General features: G+C 37.5%; 1 protein-coding gene across 1 annotated transcript in view; it reads right to left on the bottom strand.

The window, feature by feature from the left end:
- Window positions 1–14,489: 14,489 nt before the first annotated feature.
- Window positions 14,490–14,850, bottom strand: part of LOC129939332 (uncharacterized) — a 46,717-nt gene continuing 46,356 nt past the window's right edge. Inside the window, exon 10 of the mRNA XM_056047309.1 lies at window positions 14,490–14,815. Within this exon, the coding sequence (XP_055903284.1) occupies window positions 14,589–14,815 (227 nt within the window). The 3' untranslated portion in view covers window positions 14,490–14,588. The remainder of the gene's footprint in view (window positions 14,816–14,850) is intronic.

Genomic DNA, 14,850 nt, shown 5'->3' with positions numbered 1-14,850 from the left:
GGGGTACTTTTGATTTTTCGCTTCTCCAATTTGTATTTTTTAAAAATGATTATTATTGATTAAAAAATAAATTTTCAATGCGTTTTCGAAAATTTGTTTGTTGTATTTTCATTGAAGTTAATTTCTTGAGAAAAGCGATGGTTTTGTTTCTGTGGCTGGGTATGATAGGCTTACTTATGGGACAGCAGGCTTTTTTGAGGTACATACAAATGCACTTTTGTTTATTGGATAAAGATGTCATATTTCGAGTTCATTCGGTGTTTTCTAAATGACTCATAACTATATTGATTACTGCCCTCATTATGAGTAGCGAAGCAAACGTTGGCTTAGTTTTAGTTTAGTTTATTCAATTTATCGATAGGCTATACACATTAAGATATAATATCTTATTAAAAAGTGATAGCTTTATAATGTATACATGAGTAAGAAAAAAGCTAACATTAGTTGGAATAAAAAAGCAAGATCAAAATAATTAAAACAATAATTAAAATTAAGTTAAATGGCAAAACTGAGTAGTTTACAAATTAATGACGCTATAGAAATTAAGTTAAGTTAAGTTTAAATTATAAACTTATTAAAGGTAAAACCGCACATTTAAAGCAAAGAAAAGTAGTTAATGAGTTTGCTCTGGAATATTTTAACATTTCCAAGCCTTCTTATATCACTTGGCAAAGAGTTCCATAAGCGAATGCGTTGACAAAGAATTGCCGCTCAGATGTTAGGCATGTATGTCGTGGGATGTTAAGCTTGTTTGATCTATTTGAAGTAGGAAATTGTAATCTGTAATAAATGTTATGTGGTTGATGCGTCTGTTTAATACTGAAGAGAAAAAGAAGTGTTCGATATTGTAGAAAATACTTAAACTGCATGTTGAATAGAGAAGAAGCAAACTCGGAGATATGGTCATATCTTTTAAGACCGTAGATGTATCTTTCTGTGTTGTTGAAGGCAACCGTAAGCTTTCGTCTACTCTCAGCATCACAGTTACAATAGATTTCACAACCATATGTAAGGAGTGGAATAATCAAAGTCTTAGCTAACATTTTTCGAGTTTCAATGGGAGTTAAGTATTGGGAATCTTGAAGAACCCTAAGAGCACCGTACACTTTACCAACAGTTGAATTAATGTGGTTTTCCCAAGTTAAAGATCTGTTGAAAATGACACCAAGATTTTTAGCTGTTTCCACATAGTCAATAACTATATCATTGAGCATTAAGCGAGGGAAATAAGAAAGATCAAGAGACATTTTAGAGATAACTAAGCATTTAGTTTTCGACGGATTTAAGAACAGGCCATTTTTTTGGGACCAAATATGGATACTTAAAAGGTCCTGATTTATTTTATGAACGCAATTTTCAATAAGACCGAGTGGACTACTCAAGTAAAGTTGCACGTCATCAGCATACATTTGTATAAGCGAAAATTTCAATATCGATGGCAACTCATTTATATAAAGCGAGAAGAAAATCGGTCCCAATATGGATCCTTGAGGAACACCTTTCAAGAACGGCAAACAAGAAGACAACCTTTTGGAGAGACTTACAGCCTGTTTTCTATCACTTAGACAAGAATGAAACAAATTAGCAGCAGAAGATGAAAAATTAAATTGATGAATAAGCTTACGTATGAGAATCGAGTTTTCGATAGTGTCAAAAGCTTTTGAAAAATCCAAAAGAACCAAAAAACTTACATTATCGACATCAACAGCTAGTCTAATGTCTTCAGACACATTCAATAGCGCTGTCAAACAGTTATGTTTTGGACGAAAACCTGACTGAAAAGGTGTCAGAAAATCGACTCTATTTAAGTATGTATTTATTTGTCTTTGCATAATCCTTTCTAAAACCTTAGAAAGAAATGGAAGTGTAGAGATTGGACGAAAATCCTTGCTATTAGATGATTTTGGTACGGGGACTATCTTTGCTTGCTTCCAAATCGTTGGAAAAATACCGGTTGTTAGTACTGTATTAAACAAATGTGTAATATAAGTCAAAAGAAGTGGTAGTAAAGCTTTAATAAAACCATCAATTCCAACTGTATTGGATTTAACTAGCATAAAGCTTTCAACCACTTCAGTACATTCGTTAAATACTTCATACAGATCCAGTGAAGATGTAGAGGGCAACGTTAAAAATTGTTTATTCAACTCATTGATGTCAATGTCATGACACTTAGAACTTTTTTGCTTACCAATACCGATATCACGTAGATTGTTCCACAGTTTTCGACCATTAATGGATAAATTAAAACGATTTTTGAAAACTTTTGATTTTTCAGTGCGTATCTTACAAACGACTTGGTTTCGAAGTAACCGGTATGATCTGTGAAGATCTTCTAACCTATATCTTTTCCAACGTAGGTATGCTTGATTTCTTAGGTACATGAGAGAGGAAATTTTTCTGGAGTAAACCATGGTTGAGACCGATGTGTTAAAAATTTTTGTTTAAGGGGAACATAAGTGTTAAATAGATACTCAATGCTAGTTTGAAAAAGTTCTCCTTGATCGTTGGGAGAAGGCATAGAGTAAAGTCTATCCCAATCAATCATCGAAACATTTCGCTCAAGAGCAGAATAATTTACATTTTTAAAATCTCGATACTCGAAAATTTTTGGGGGTCGAATTATATGTAAATTAAAAGTGAGAAAAATCAGATCATGTTTTGAGAAGGCAGGAGCAACAAGTTGGTCATAGAACAGAACATCATTCATGTTACTAACAAAAATAACATCAAGAAGTGAACTTGAACTACTAATAAAATGAATTGGCTCATGTTCATTTACCTGTGATAAATTAAACGATCTCATTGTGTCAACTAACGTGCTTTCTACTAACAGATTACTATTAATATCCCCACATAAAACAATTTTAGTTGACATCACAGCAATTTCCTCCATAAGAGATACGAGAGGTGAAAGATCAACGAATCTATTGGGTCTGTAAACTGTACCAATCAATAGCTTATCTTCCCCACATATCATGTCTACAAAAATATACTCTATTGGACTACCGGGGCTAGATGCACAATTAATCCTACAAGTAATGCCATCACGAACATAAATTGCAACTTCACCTCCTCTATCACCTCGATCAGCCCTAAAAAGTCTATAACCATTTAAATGAAACATGGTGCTGGGAAAGTTAATGGGATACCAAGTTTCAGAAACACATATAGCATCAACTCCAGAACCTTCAAACGCATATCTAAACTCGTCAATTTTTTTTCGTAAGCTTTGAGCATTAATATGGCAAACCCATACATTGACTGCAAAGCATCCAAATCATTGAACGCAAAACCAAATCATAGCCAACACCAGAGGAATTCATACTTAAAATTGAAAATAGTATTTATGGTATTATGATAAATTATGTAGGTAATTAAAAAGAGTTTTACCAATAATTTACATAAAGAGAGAAAAAAAAAATAAATAGAGAAAAAAGAAAATAGCAAAAATAAAGATTAAAGAATGTATGTAGATATGTATGTATGTAATTAAAAAAAGAAAAAAAAATTATATACGTAAAAAGGAAAAAAATAAAAATAAAGTAGTACTACTCAGTTCAAGAAAATAAATTAATTAAAGTGAAAAAAAAAGAAAAACTTTAGCAAATAATGTTTACAAAATTATTATGTATTTACAGCAGCAGTCATGGCAGCCCTGGACAAGTCTTCATTTTTGTCAATAAGAACCGCAGCATCATCTGGTTGAAGTTTAATGTATACTAGTCCCCTCCTTGTAAACACCGATGATAGTTTATTTTGTTTTTTTAATCGAAGTTCCAATGTTAAAGCTAATTTCTTTTTTGATAGTATTATCGTTAATGAGCTTAGACATTCGCTTGAAATATCAATGGCGCCAACATTTATTTCATTAACAAAAAAAAAAAAACAAGTGAAACATCAAATACTGACTTCAATTAGTATTGTATTTCTCAGATTGTATTTTTATCTTCTGATCTATTTAAAAAAAAAACCATGATAATGTTAAGCAACATTGATGTTTTTTTGTTTTGTTTAATATAACGATTATGATAAAAAATATAAAGAGACATCTAAAATATCTGCCTGGGTTCTAGTCTGTGTTTGCAACAACTTAAATATTTCAGATTTCCTTGCATTGGAATTGTTGGTCTGTTCCGACTTGACAAGTTACTTGGTTGTACAGATAATTCCGTTGACTTGGTCGCCCTCCGTTGCACTTGGCACCAATTTGTTTGAAAAAATCGTTCAACCTGTTCACATGCCTCAAGGTTGATACTTGTATCTTGTTGAATTTTTTCAGAATTAGTAGTCACATCGGTTGAAAGTAAATCCTTTCAATGTGTTCCAAAACAATTGCCTTGTAGATTAACTGCCTGGCTCAGACTGAAAAGTCTGTCTACAGCTTGCTTCAAAGGGTACAAAGGAGCCAGGCATTATGGTTCACCATCAGTAACTGTGGATTTTTGTATTTTGACCAATTTTTTGTTTGAGTTTTTCATTGTAGTCCAACCAAACTTATTTGTAAATAAAAACTTCTTTAACCCGCCAATGATGACTTTTTGGTCTATGAGACCGGGTGCAGTAGAAAATTCGAATACATTTCTTCTCCGTTATTGTTTTTTGTTCAATTTGAATTTGTGTATTGTAATAAAAGAGCTTTTGTTGATTTTGTTGATCAAGGAGCATATATTTAAAAAAACACGACAAAAATCTTCAGTTGAAAAACCCGGTCCGTGAGACCGGCGCGGCGGCGTCACCATTAAACAAACTCAAATTTGTGTCACCAATGGCGGGTTAATGGAAACTAGATGTTTTTTATCAACAAACCCTAATGCCAATTTTTTCCTTCACAAAACGGAGGTCCAAGAGAGTTTAGTTCTTCTGAAAAGTCTGCCAATACTCTTTTTGGTTTCTTTTTGTTGAACCGAATACTCCTATGCCGCATTCAAAATTTGTTTTAAACTGCTGAGCATTTTTATAAAAATTGAATTTTTACGAACTGAAGTAGATTTCGAAATCAGGATTTCCAGTTTTTTAGTGACACAATATTTTGTGGTATTTAATTTGAAAAAAATGTTTTAAAAAAAAGTGTTTTCGAAATAAAAAAAAATATTCTAAAATATTAAATAATTCTTTGTATATAACATCTAGATTTTCATTTGAAGATATTATATTAAACTTGGTTCAATATTTTAACCCAACAAAAATTCAAACGGGGGACTTACCATCAATTTTGAAGTTGACCGAGGCTTTTCCTTATGATAAAACCTCTATTGAGGTATTAAATGATGAATGGAGATCATTCATTATTATGTACACAATATAAGCACCATAGATCAGCAAAATTTAGTTAGCCTTTGGTACTCCTTAAAAACAACCACTAATAAAATGGAAGAACTTATTTTCCAAAACTTATCTGACTACATGTTAACTCTAGCCGTTTTACCACACAGCAGCACCGCAGCTGGGAGAAGGTTTTCCAAAATGAATTTATTAAAAACTAAAATAAGAAATCGTTTGCGTGTCAATACAGTTGAAAATTTAATGTTTTCACGATCACTAATAGCAGATCGAAAACAAATGTTTGAACCTTTTTGAATTGATTAAATTTATAAGAGAACTTAAATTTGTCCAAGGCAAATACATTCTAAAATAAAATCAATAAAAACCAAAAATATTTATAGTATGTATTATGAATAGTTTTTAGTTTCTGAAGTCTTAAACCATTTGTGATTCATTTTTTGTTTAAAAAAATTAATATTTTTATTAAAAATAAAGTTTTTGAAAACTATAGTTTTTATGTTTTCAAATCTAATTTCTAATTTAATTTTGCGTATAAGATATTAACTTAAGGTATTCAAGTCTGAATGAATTTAAGTGATTTTTTGTTAAAAATACAGTTTTTGAAAATCTGAGTTTTTCTTTTATTTCCAAATATACTTCGGACATTTTTGATTTTTCTCACTTTTGCTGCAAATTTGCTCCGAGATTTTGTTACTGAGGTTCGAACCCTGCCTCTATCTATCTATACCCGGAATACCATTTTTTCTATAAATAGTTTTAAATATAAACGTTTTAAAATACGGGAGTTTTTTTTGCCGAACCCTGTACATATATAACACATGATAAATAGCCTACTCTTTTAACGACGCAAAAAAGTTTGCCAATGCAAATATCTTGTGTTCACCATTGAGTGTCACCTTTGTTTTTAATAAAGACCGCAGTTCGACTTGGGTGTGTTTCAACAAGATTATAGCAAAATTCAGGGGTTATGCCATCCCAAACTTCCTGGATCTTTTGTTGTAACTGGCTTAGGTTTTTAGCTGGATTTGTTTCAATTCTTTTTTCATTTTCCCCCACAAAGTCTCAATAGTTATCTTCTGTTCAGCCTTGGAATGGAAGCTGAAAGATGATGCTCTAAGATGTCCTGATATTTAATGGTAATGGCCCACTCCTTGAGTAGACATTGACATACATACATCCTCAGATCAAAACCGTTGCGCTAAATTTTGTTTTTCGACGAAAGCAATGAAATGCTTCATCTTTCGTTCTTAAGATTCTCGATCGTGAATCTTCAACACAATGCTAGAACCGGGACTCATCGCTCCATATAACTCTTCTCCATTGCCTCAACGTCCAGGTCTGATGGTCACGACCCACTTAAGCCGCTTCTTTTTTTTCAAAGAAGTTAAAGTGGTTTTTCTTTTGCCTAAGGGAGCGGTTAACTCGCCGATCTTATTCATCATTTACACCAATGATCTGATAGCAAGTTTGACTCAGGCAATGGCGTAGGCCGACGACATAATTGCGTACAGAACGGCCTCAAAAATTGAGGTTATCAAGACACTTTTGCAGGGTGACTTCACACGATTCAGCAATATTGCGTTGACTGGAGGTTGAAAACCAACATTCAGAAATGCGAAACTATTCTGTTCAGGATTCCGCTGTATGGAGTCTGGACAAATATAGTGATCGTTGGATCAAATCGACAACCACTGGCGAATTAAAGTGCAGTAAAGTACCATGGCTTCTGGTTGGATCAGTACTTGTATTTCAACAGAAATATGAGTGCTGCTCTGGACAGAGCTAGGAAAGCCTTTTCCCTGACAAAACGGTTGTTTTTAGCACCCGTCTTGACAGCAGGTCAATGATTGCCTATTGGTGCCCGGTATGGTTCAACGTTGCCCTATCTCAAATGGAAAAGTTTCGGATGTTTCAGAGACAATGTCTGCGACGTTACCTTGGTGTACATAGAACACCAGAGTCGGAGTACGAGTAATACTATTACAACCAGCTTCTATACAACAGAGCCAACATAAACAGAATATATAATTTCTTTCTGAAGCTTGGTAGGGGTCACATTGCGAGAGCGATGTCATCGACTAACAGCTTAATTTTTCGAGCTTACTACCCCAGCAATGAGTACTACGAAAGTGCACGTTTAAGTGGCAATATTCCACCCGAAGCAGAACATCCTCAAACACAACTGCAACTTGCATTTTGTATCTTTTTGTTTACTACAGTTGCACAGCCTAGTTTATGTATCAATTACAATTGGAATTGGTGCATTTGCTAATCTGTGTTTCAGCAGATTATTTGAATTGAATTTACTGTTTTGCATCACAGGGTCGGATCGGTTCTCGTCACTGTTAAGGCATAACACTAGCAGTGAAGGGTATTGATAATTATTCTGTGTTTCAATTCAGTGAATTTTATTTTTCATCTCTATCTGTATTGGTTTTAGACATTTTTTTATTTTGTAATGACTGGACAATTCAGAGTAGATTATTGTAATATTCGTGGGCTAAGGGCAAATATTTTGTTAGCATACCGCCATACTGTTTCATACAGGCCAGCTGTTTTGGCACTAAGTGAAACCCAAGTAGGTGAGGATTCCGATCCTGCTGAATTTTTTATTCATGGGTATAGCTTGGTGCCTTTATTCTTTTCCCACCATGGCCTCGCCATATACATTAGGAATGATGTTGCTTATCAGCTCTTACCACAATATGGTCTTTGCACCAATTCCTTTTTTAATTATATGTGGTTTAAATTATCCGTGAATAAGCAAATCATTCACTACTGCTTCCTTTATCGAAGCCCAAATTTAGACAGAGTATCAACTTCTCGTGAATTTGATGCTTTGTCTGATTCCATCCAAAGAATTGTTTCGTCCTATCCTCGCACTGAAATCGTTGTTACGGGCGATTTCAATGTACACAATTCTTCATGGCTTCAACATTCAGGCCAGACAACACCCGATGGAGTGTGTGCAGAAATCTTCGCTGAGTTGAACCACCTAACTCAGCTTGTCAACGAGCCCACCCGAATATCGGACGTTGAAGGTCGAGCAGAAAACACTCTTGACTTGTTTCTTACCTCTGACCCTGATAAGTACACTGTTAGTGTTCTATCTCCTCTAGGCACATCTGACCATTGTGTTATATCAGCAAATTTCTCGTGTAAAGATTCTCCAGTTAAAGAAAGAGCTCCTAAGAGAACCGTTTGGCAATACGAGAAAGCCAACTGGGACGGTCTCAATAATTACTTCAGGATCTTTAACTGGTCACTATGCTTCCTCGATAGTGACGTTGACGCCAGCGCTATTATGATCACAAGTTTGATTCTCCTGGGAATGAGAACTTTTATCCCGAATAGGGTTAAAAGCATCAGACCCAAGGGAAACGCTTGTTTTGATGCGAGCTGTAAAGAGGTTATTAGGGTCAAAGAGGTTAGTTTCCGTTGCTATAAAGCCAACCGTACTGAAGAAAGCCGGAAAAAGTTCAAACAAGCCAGGAAGGCCTGCAACGCCCATATTCGACGGACCAAATTTTTACATGACCAAAATTTACGGCAAAAAATACTGCAATGTCCCAAAGGCAGTAAAAATTTTTGGTCATTTGTAAAAAACATGAGGAATTCTTCCTCTTCTTCGGTTCCTACGCTCGTTGATAATGACACTCCTTTTGTTAGCTCTTTAGAGAAAGCTAATCTCTTTGCTAGGCAGTTCGCCGCCAATTCTACGCTGCCAGTGAGTGTTATGACTCCGCCTGTACTTGAGCGAGTTAGTGATTCTATGGGACCAATCTTTTTTCGCACTCGTACTGTGGCAAGAGTCCTAAGAGATCTAAACACACATAAATCCGCTGGTCCGGATGGTATCCCCGCTATTGTTCTGAAGAGGTGTTCTTCAACGCTGGCAAAACCACTGCGTAAGCTTTTTCATCTGTCCTACTCCTCAGGTCTCGTTCCGAGCGGATGGAAAACGGCATTTGTCCAGCCTATTCCCAAAAAAGGCGAATCTTCCTCACCCTCTAACTACCGACCGATTGCACTTACGTCCCTTCTTTCCAAGGTCATGGAAACGCTGATTAATTATCAGCTCAAGAAATATCTTGAAGATCGAAAGCTTCTTAATGACCGGCAATACGGCTTTTGTAGCAATAGGTCCACTGGTGATCTCATGGTTCATCTCACCGAAGAGTGGAACAAATCTTTACATCGTTTTGGAGAAAGTAAGATTATTGCACTTGATATTTCAAAAGCATTTGATAGGGTTTGGCATCAGGCTCTCTTATCGAAAATGCGTGCATTCGGTTTTCATGAATCCCTGCTTCATTGGATTAGTAATTACCTTTCGGATCGTTCAATACAAGTAGTATTGGATGGATTCAAGTCTGAAAACCATAAAATAAATGCTGGTGTGCCCCAGGGCTCTGTTTTATCTCCAACACTCTTTCTCATTTTTATTAATGATCTTCTGTCTGTAACATCTAATCCAATACATTGTTTCGCTGACGATAGTACTCTTAGCTTTTCATATTCGTTTTCAGACTCACATCCCTCTTCTTCGGATGTATAACTGCAACGACAAAATATGATAAGCTCATTAAATTCCGACCTACACAGCATTGTTCAATGGGGATTAAAAAACCGCGTGGAATTTAATGCTTCGAAAACCCAATGCTGTCTTGTATCGTTAAAGCGAGATATACCCCCATTGCCATTATCCATGGATGGCACTTGCATCAATGAGACTGAACACCTCGATATTCTCGGTATGTGTGTCACCAACCACCTCTTATGGAATGATCACATACGCGATGTCGCCAAAAATGCCGCAAGGTGTTTGGGTTTTCTTAGGCGATGCAAGAAATATTTCACCCCTTCTGATCTGGCTGTTATCTACAAGACTTACATACGTCCAAAGCTTGAGTATAACTCCCATCTCTGGGCTGGTGCTCCTGCAACTTACTTAAGCCTCTTGGATAGTATTGAACGTAGAGCATTTAAATTGATAGGTGATAATATCATCATAAGTTCATTTACTTCGCTTGAACATCGTCGTAAGGTCTCTTGTCTGACCCTTTTTTACCGTTATTTTAACGGCTTATGCTCTAGTGAAATAGCCAGTTGCATTCCTCCCCTTAAACAGTTACAGTTCAACCGTAATACTCGCGCTTCTAGGAATGCTCATCAGTATACCCTCGAGCCCAACTTCGGTCGTACTGTCAAATACAGAGATTCGTTCTTTAGCCGTACTACGCGAATGTGGAATGCCTTACCACACTCTGTCTTTCCTAGTCATTGCAATATTCAGGAATTCAAAACGAATGTGCACCGACATCTCCTTTTAAACCCTCTCTCCTCTTCCTAGTGCTCACACTGTGCATCTGCATAATAAGGGTAGTAATATCCCCTTGAGTGTGTGTTTATTATAAAAAAAAAAAAAAAAACAAATACAAAAGGTGTTAAACGACCCGGGCCGATGATCAGCCTGGCTGGGGGCCCAATTCTAACGGAGTATCCGGATACCTGGCGACCTCCGGATTAACTAGCCTTATCTACATGCGAATCTCTGTGCAGATGGACCTTTTTTCTTCGCGTCTCGTGGGACCAACAAATGAACAAAACAAACAACAAAAACAAAAATAAAAACATAAGTGAGACCAGTATCTCTTCAGGACCGGGTGGCAGCTTGGTGTCAAAGCCTGCAGTCGTATCTCTTGCGGCCAACACAGAGAAGGGAGTAGTGGCTAACCATGGACCCTCCTCTGCTGCTGGTAGCAACGAGAATAAAAAGGTAGCGGTACCTAATTTCAGTAGTGGCAGGGTTGTGAAAAATGGCCCTACCACTACTATTGAGAATACTTCCAGAAATGAAAAACTCTCAAAAGGTCTTTATAGACAAAGGCATCATCGGGGGCTGAAAATACACCGCAGCAAACCGCTAGCGTCGAATGGGCCAAAAGCATAATTGCTACAACAAGATCCAATAAGGACTCTACGTCCAAAAGAGAAAGATCTCTTGAGGGGGCCGCACCGACACCAAAACGGCCTCGGGTGCATTACACCAGCACCCCCCTCAATCCCATCAGGAAACAATCCAGTTTCAGTGACGTCGCGAAGGGCAAAGTCGTGGTTGCGGTCATTGACAGGAGTGATGATGATGGCACAATATCGGCTGATCGTTGGCAGTTGGTCAAGTTTAAGCTCTCGGGTGGCTTTTTGAGCATTTTGAGAGAGCTTCCAGGACCACTTCCTTCCATAAGCGATGGGGGTTGGCATCAAGGCCATGTCAAACTCATGGTTTGTGGCGACCAGAGATCTTGTGACCTTTACAAGCTTGCTGTCAGCCGGTTAGGTGAAGTTTGGCCAGGTGCGAAGCTCGAGGTTGTCGCTGTGGAAGACATTCCTAGCAGACCTAGTGCCCGCATCTGGATACCGATCGAACCTGCTGGTATCGAGGACATTCTCGAGATGGTCAAAGTGTGTAACCCGTCCCTTCCGACGCATAACTGTAAAATAGCCAAGCTAGAGGAAGTGAAGGGTCTTTATAGGAGCGCCATTGTGGTACTCAATAAAGAATCCTTGGCTCCTCTAGCCCTAAACGAGGGATCCATAAACTATGGCTTCGAATCCATCAAAATTCGAATTTATAAAAAAGATGAGGTTAACGCGGAAAGCGGGCCTCCAAAAACTACCGAAGGTGAACTAGCGGTTGGTGAACCTGGGACGTCGTCTTCTCTTCTAACAGAGGGTGACGATGCACCCTTGTCCTCTCCAATCGCGACTGCACCCTCTACAAAAGTCGTAGACAGTCCATCCTTAATGGAGACTGAGGAACTTAACATGATCCTTCTGAGCGAGGACGAACTCTTGGGTTCATCCTCAGGATGATCTGCCTAATTGTAGCCAAAATGCTGCAGTTAGTACAGATTAATCTCCAACACTCCATTAAGGCCTCGGCCTCACTTCTTCTCCGTCTGGCGAGTAACGGGGAAGATATTGTCCGGATCCAAGAGCCATTTAATGTAGGATCCGTTGTTTGGGGACTCAGGACTCCTGGATACTACACACTTTGTGTGACAGATAAAGGTGAACCTGGATCTTGCATACTAGTGAAACGTAGCATTAATGTATTTTTACTCCATCGTTTCAGTGACAAAGATACCACCGTAGCTAGGCTGGAAACAACCAAAGGAAGTTTCAGGCTGGTATCGGCGTATCTTGGGCATGACCACCTTGGTACACTCCCTGGAAAAACCCTGGAGAAAGTCGTCGCTGAAGCGGAAAGGCAAAGGATCCGCCTAATTATTGGGAGCGATGCTAACGCTCATCATACTGTATGGGGCAGTACGAATATCAACGACAGAGGTGAGTCTCTTTTTGATTATATTCTTCGTACTAACCTCTTAGTAAGTAATGTTGGTAATGAACCAACCTTCATAACTAAAACTTGACAAGAAGTCTTAGACATAACTCTTGTCTCAGATAGTATACACCATATGATCTTGGACTGGAAAGTATCCAAAGAACACTCGCCTTCCCAATCATTGTAGCGTGTTCCAGGCAGAACTTTTGGCGATTAAGGAAGTATTGTCTTGGCTCAAAGAAAACGTGATATCAACATTTGATATCCGTATTTTCTCCGACAGCCAGGCCGCTATCAACTCTGTCTCTACAAACTCTATAACAGTCCATAACTGTCAATCATCTCTAATGGAGATGGCGCAACAGTTTAATATTCACCTTTGCTGGGTGCCGGGAAATAGAGACATTCCAGGCAACTGTAAGGCAGATGAACTCGCCAGGAAAAGTACAGTACAGCCCATCCTACCACGTTTGGCAAGTACTGGCATACCAATCGCTACTTGCAAACTGCTACTAATGCAAGACGCTGCGAGGAGGGCAGGCACCAGGTGGACCAACATCACCTCGCATATAAGCTCGATAATAGGAAAGCACGCCACGAGACTAGGCGTATTCTCAAATGACTTTTGCAGAAGCTGTATGGACGAGGAAGAGGAAGAAACGGTTCTTCATCTTCTCTGCACATGCCTCCTCTAGCTCGAAAACGCAAGAATTACCTAGGAGAATTCTTCTTTAACGATCTAAACGATCTAAATCATATCGGTATAATCAGCCTCTCACGTTTCGTAAGGGACTCTAACTGGTTCCATTGAGCTTAGGAGGAAGCCTCAAGATTCATGTGGTATCACAATGGGCCATTAAACTGGCCTAAGTGTGTCCGTTTCCATCTTGGACAGCCACTATAACCTAACCTAACCTAACCTACACAAACATTTTATAAATTAAAGAGTAATGAAGTTCATCTCTGATTGACTTAATTTTGCAGTATGGGATGTTTTTCCTTCGTCGAACTTTCTAGTCAACTTTGCACAAGTATTATAAACTTGATTAACCCTCAAATTTCTTATGTCGTCTAAGCCTGACCATTTTCATCAATAATTTTGAATATTGTGCAAGAGACTTGAGTAAAGTAACAGGGACACTAGTGCATAGATGGGAGTCATACTTAAGCTTTGGACGTATAAAAGATAATAACCAGAATTGAAGAAAAACTTCTGCAACATTTCAGAAAACTAAATCATCTTGCTGTTCGTTAAGAAACATCGTGTATTTGATTGATTCCGAAAGACCTGGTTGGGCATACACATTCCAACAAATTGAGGATATTGGGTTTCCTTGGTAAAGTTGTTACTAACATCTACATAACGCTAAAAGGTTGAGGGCAGTTTTACAACTATAAGCAGACTAACGCAAGGAGTATAATTTTCCGACTACTTGTGCATTAGTCTCATCTTAACCACCTGAAAAATCAAGATGTTTCAATTTCTAACCAACCTTTCTACACCTAACCCATCCTTTTTCATTTCCTCTGTTCAGTATACCTAAGTATAAGATCACCAGTGGGCCTATTGTTGCTCTTCTGCGTGTTATCGAGAAGGTTTCGGTCTACCAGATATTTCTTGAGCTGATGATGTATTGATCATCTATTCTATGATCCTAGAAAGAAAAGCCGGAAGGGCAATGGGTTTATAAATTTTAGAGGGGAAAATGATTGGACTTTTATAGCGGATAGCGGATATACCACCATATATAGCGAATGTGCACATCGAAATCTCTTCGGACTCTAGAGTACGAAATGAAACCAAGAGTATGTGCAATAAAACAGGAACTGGAAATTTAGTAAAACAAGATACTAAATACTTAAACAGGTACGTTGAATTTTATTTTCTTAAAGTATATTATTACCAACTATCTAATTAAATAACAAAAATTTTAATTTTAAACGATTGAAACTATAACGTGTAGCCCCCTTGATCGGCCCAATGGACTCGCCGTCCCTCATAGTAATCTATGCTATCTTGAATTTTTCTTCGTTCCTCATCTAACGAAGCCAGACGTTTATATTTTTGAATTAAATAACAACAGCTAAACATAAGTGCCACCTGAATAATCAGCCAGAATATAAGCATTGCAATTAAAAGACTTTGATTAATACAAATGTTCTCCTTCGAGGATCCATCTAAAAAAAAAGTAAAAGTAAAAACAAAGATCCAT

This window comes from Eupeodes corollae, chromosome 1 (genome assembly GCF_945859685.1).
Source record: "Eupeodes corollae chromosome 1, idEupCoro1.1, whole genome shotgun sequence".
Classification (NCBI taxonomy): Eukaryota; Metazoa; Arthropoda; class Insecta; order Diptera; family Syrphidae; genus Eupeodes; species Eupeodes corollae.
The sequence above is the reverse complement of the archived record's forward strand: the minus strand, read 5'-3'. Positions and strand labels throughout refer to the sequence as shown.